General features: G+C 64.2%; 1 protein-coding gene across 3 annotated transcripts; it reads right to left on the bottom strand.

Annotated features, from left to right (window-relative positions):
* Positions 1-477: 477 nt before the first annotated feature.
* On the bottom strand, positions 478-4,097 carry TMOD4 (tropomodulin 4). Of its 3 annotated transcripts, none has more exons than XM_010723985.3 (10): positions 3,972-4,097; positions 3,323-3,475; positions 3,065-3,221; positions 2,628-2,750; positions 2,210-2,299; positions 1,588-1,718; positions 1,179-1,286; positions 928-1,071; positions 699-843; positions 478-615 (listed from the first exon to the last, which is right to left on the bottom strand). In XM_010723985.3, exons 1-10 carry the CDS (start codon positions 4,047-4,049, stop codon positions 593-595), a joined length of 1,152 nt encoding a protein of 383 aa, XP_010722287.1. In that variant the 5' UTR covers positions 4,050-4,097; the 3' UTR covers positions 478-592. The 3 variants fall into 3 exon arrangements, with proteins under 3 accessions (XP_010722287.1, XP_010722289.1, XP_010722288.1); XM_010723987.3 differs by having other exon boundaries at positions 3,323-3,467; positions 3,972-4,057; XM_010723986.3 differs by having other exon boundaries at positions 3,323-3,456; positions 3,972-4,056.
* Between the last annotated feature and the right edge of the window lie 27 nt (positions 4,098-4,124).

Raw genomic sequence — 4,124 nt, 5'->3', positions numbered from 1 at the left:
TCCCTGGCAGCGCTGCCCCGGCTGATGTTACACCTGGGCACTGGGATTTACCCGCTTGCTCAGCTCGGGGCCATAAATAGTTGTTGGGATGGGTGCCAGGCCTGCAGTGGGTGCCAGCACCAACCCGGCACCGGGCCGGGGGGCTCTTCCCAGAGCCCTGCAGACCCCCACCCACCCCACAGCCCCACAGTGCCAGTCGCTGTGCGCCCTGGGTGCCCGGCTCTGAGCCCCATGGGTGCCCACCTCTCTGCTGGGGGTGCCTCACTTTCCACCCCCCCCCCAAAATCTTGGCATTGCTTTGGGCCCTGTAACCCAATCCCTTGGGTATAAATACCCCGACTGTGCAGCTCGTTGCTTCCTGAGGGGATCCAGAGGTCTGGCTGGGCCCCTTAACGAGCTCTTCGTTAATGGTTCGAGGTAACTGGGGCCCTCTGGGTCTCAAGCTGTGACAGAGGGCATTACACTCCACAAGCCAGCTCCAGCCCCGTGTCTCCATCCTCTTTATTTACAGCGGATCTGGCCCCAGGGAGCCCAAAGCAGAGCCCAGGGTGAGCCGAGCTCCGGGCTCCAGTGGAGCCATGGCGGGGGACGCTCAGGTTTTCTTCTGCTTGCGACCTGGGGCAGGGGAGAAGCAGGTCGGGTCCCCAGATCCCATCAAGCCCCCGATTTCATCCCATTCCCCCCGGGGGGGCACTCACGGAGCTCGTTGTTGCGGGTGATGGCGATGGCGGCGCGGGCGCGGGGGCCTTGCTGTGTGAAGTGGTACCCAAAGCGCACGACGGAGGGGCACTGCTCCAGCATCGTCGCCATCTCCATCTCCACCGTGTCCCCCAGACGCTGGCACTGCGGGGCAGTGGGGCCGTGGGACAAGATGGGATTTTGGGACCCCCCAAACCCCTCCTGGTCCCTGTGGTTGCCCGCTCTCACCTGGTTGTCCACCTTGAGCTCGCTCAGGGTGCTGTTCTGGTACATGGCCTTGATGACGCTCATCATGCCGGCGCTGGTGATGAAGTTGGACTCAATGTTGAGGCTCTGCAGCGTTTTGTTCTCTGCCAGCATCTCGGCCACAGCCTGCAGGGTGCCGGTGTCACCTCAAGGTGTCACCTCAGGGTGCCACCCCGCCTCCCCAGGGCTGCCTTCCCTCTCTGGGGGTGGTGGGGATGTGGGGAGGGACTCACAGTGGCCACGGGGTCGTTGCTGCGGGTCGCCACCAGGCTGAGCTTCTTGACGTGGGTGTTGGTTTTCATGGCCTCACAGATGGCCTTCAGCGTGGAGATGGGAATGTCCTGCAGCGAGGGGATGTGGCTGTCACCCAGGGGTGGGGACGGCCCCACAGCGGCGCAAAGTGTCACCGAGGGGATGCACTGCAGGGGTCTGGATGTCTCCAGGGGCACAGCCGTCCCCAAGAGCACGCAGGTTGTCATCAAAAGGGTTGCAGGTGGCACCAAAAGGATGTCACCAAGAGGATGTAGGCATTATCAGGGGGACACGGCACCTCCAGAGACCCCTTGGGCTCAGGGCGAGCACCTGAGGTCAGCCCAGGGCATGGAGCAGCACGCTGGGGACAGCCCAGGGCGCAGCCCTCACCTTGATGTTGTTGAGGTTGACGTCCTCCAGCGCGCTGTCGTTGGCCTGGATCTGCCGCAGGGTCTCCTCCACGTTGGTGGGGTTTGGGGGCTCATCTGGCACTGGTTTGTACTTATCTGGCTTCACCACACCTGGGCACGGAGGGGGGGGACAGGGATGTGTGTGAGTGACTTGGTTTGTGGTTTGGTGGGGGCAGCGATCTGGGTCATCTTTTCCAACCCTCCTGATTTTGTGACCCCATCATTCTTTGAGTGGTGGGGATGGGTTGGGGTTGGTCTGGATGACCTTAGAGGTCTTTTCCAACCTTAATGGTTCTGTGATCCTATTTAGGGACACAGTTGGTGGGATGGTGGGGCTGGGTTGGGGTCGGACCAGGTGACTTTGGAGGTCTTTTCCAACCCCAATGATTCTACGATCCTTTAATTCAATGGAGCACAGTGTGGATGGGTTGGGATCGGACTTGGCGATCGTGGCGATATTTTCCAACCCTAATGATCCTGTAGCACACAGTGTGCATAAGGATGGGGTTTCCTCACCCCAATCCCACCACCGGCCCCGCTGCCCCCTCCTCCTGTTCTCCACATCCCCCCCTGCCCCCACGTTGGCTGTGCGCAGCACTCACTGTTGATGCCCTCCGTGTTGGTGATGGTCCCGCTGCAGATCGCGTCGTAGTACTGCTTGTTGCTCATCAGTGTGTACATCCCCAGGATGGCTGTCAGACACCCGTGGGGTCACCACGCACCCCAGGCTCCCCCCAGAACCCCCCCAGAGTCCCCCATGCAGCCGCAGCTCCGCAGGGTGGGCCGGGGGCCAGGCTGAAAGCCGAGCGCAGGGCAGTGCTGCTGTCGGAGCCAGGGGCTGGCGGGGACCCAACGGCCACAGCATTGGGGGCTGGGGATACGGGGGGGACACGGATGTCACACGGGGATGGGGAGGATGGAGATGGGCGTGGGGCAGCGGTGTGGTGTGACAGCAGCTGTGTGACACAGCAGCTCTGTGCAGTGCAGCGCTGTGACACAGCAGCCCCACGCTGGACCCACCTGCGATGTCACACATCTCAGCCTCGGTGGCATTGGCCAACGCCTCCTCCAGCTCCGGCTCCAGCGTGATCTGCTCCTCGCGGGGGATCTCCCGTGTTGGGTTTTTGGGTACGAAGGGTTTCCCTGTACAGTGGGATGTGGGTCACGCCCTGCACGGCCCCACAGCGGGGGTGACACCAACCCCGGGGTCTCGGTGACCCCCGTGCCAGGGAGGAGCACGTTGGGAGGGGACACACTGAGGGGTGGCAGCGCTGGGGGTGGCATTGCCAGCACTGTGACATTGCCGGGGGGTGGCCATGCCCAGGGCTGGCGGGAGCCCAACTCGCCCGGGACATCTGAGCTGCTGGTGAGCTCCGTGCCGCCAAGCTAAATATACCTGGTGCTGCCGTGCCATGTCCCCCCACGATGTCCCCCCACGATGTCCCCCGTCCCCACACCTTTCTTCTCCCCAGTGAATGGCACCAGGTCCTCGCGCTCCTTGGCCTCCAGCGCCTGCTTCTCCAGGTGCTGCAGCAGCGCCTCGCGGTCCAGTGGCCCCGTTGGGCTCTTCTGCGTCTGATCCCTCTGCCGCAGCCCCGCCGGCAGCAGGACGTTCTGGGGAAGCACCAGGGGACACCCATGGGTGCCACCGCTGCCCTGCCTGCCCAACCCTCTCCTCCCCCCCATGCCTTGTGCTGTGCCGACCCCCGACGCACCTCGGGGTCCATCTCCAGCAGCTCAGTGTCCAGCTGCTCCAGCTCCTCGGCTGACAGCTCCTGTAGGATCTTGTCCTCGTCGATGTCCCTGTATTTCTCCAGCTCTTGCCGGTAGGAAGTCATGGCTGCGGGATCTGGGGGAGGCCTGCAAAGCTGATGCCTCCAGGCCTCAGTGCCCCACAGCTGTGCCATGGGGGTTACTGGGGGACTGAGGGGGGTCCTGTTGGCCGGGAGCTGTGGGGAACCGCTGGGTGTGGGTCGGACTCGGGTCTCGCTGTGGTGCTTTTGGGGAAACTGAGTCACAGCTCGGCGCTGCTCCCCACAGCCCTCCATAACCCCCCCCCCTTCTGCACCCCACAGCCACCCGGGGAGGAACCACGGGAGCACACTCAGGACGCGGAGCCCAGTGCCCCCCATGGGACCCCCAAGGGATGGGGATTTGCCCCCAACCCGCAGCTCTGAGGATGGGACGGAGGCGCTCCATAGGACACCGCAGTAACCCCAGCAGCGACCCCTGAGCTGACAGCCGCAGGAGAAACGCGATGGCACCGCTCGGCACGGGGACCCCCGGCGGTACCCTGTGACCCCCCAAGGTGGCGTCCTTAGCGGGGACACCCCGACCCCCATCCCCCCTCCCCCCAGGCCCTACCTGGCCGCTGGCCGGGGCTGTGGAGGCTGCCTGGGCTGCGCCCGGTGCTGAGCCAAGGGCTCCGGCCGCGCAGGGCATGAGATCAGCGTTTTATTCTGCGAGCCGGCAGTGGGGAGGGGCGAGATCACATAACCCGCTGTTATCGAGCCCTGC

The sequence above is a fragment of the Meleagris gallopavo genome, chromosome 27, assembly GCF_000146605.3.
Source record: "Meleagris gallopavo isolate NT-WF06-2002-E0010 breed Aviagen turkey brand Nicholas breeding stock chromosome 27, Turkey_5.1, whole genome shotgun sequence".
In the NCBI taxonomy this organism is placed as follows: Eukaryota; Metazoa; Chordata; class Aves; order Galliformes; family Phasianidae; genus Meleagris; species Meleagris gallopavo.
Note: the sequence above shows the minus strand (reverse complement) of the source record. Positions and strands in the feature narration are given on the sequence as shown.

Coding starts and splice junctions, on each gene's coding strand:
- TMOD4 (XM_010723985.3), bottom strand. CDS start 4,049: ATGCCCTGCGCGGCCGGAGCCCTTGGCTCAGCACCGGGCGCAGCCCAG. Junction 3,476..3,971: donor CAGCCCCGGCCAGCGGCCAG/GTAGGGCCTGGG, acceptor TGGAGGCATCAG/CTTTGCAGGCCTCCCCCAGA. Junction 844..927: donor AGCTCAAGGTGGACAACCAG/GTGAGAGCGGGC, acceptor ACTGCCCCGCAG/TGCCAGCGTCTGGGGGACAC.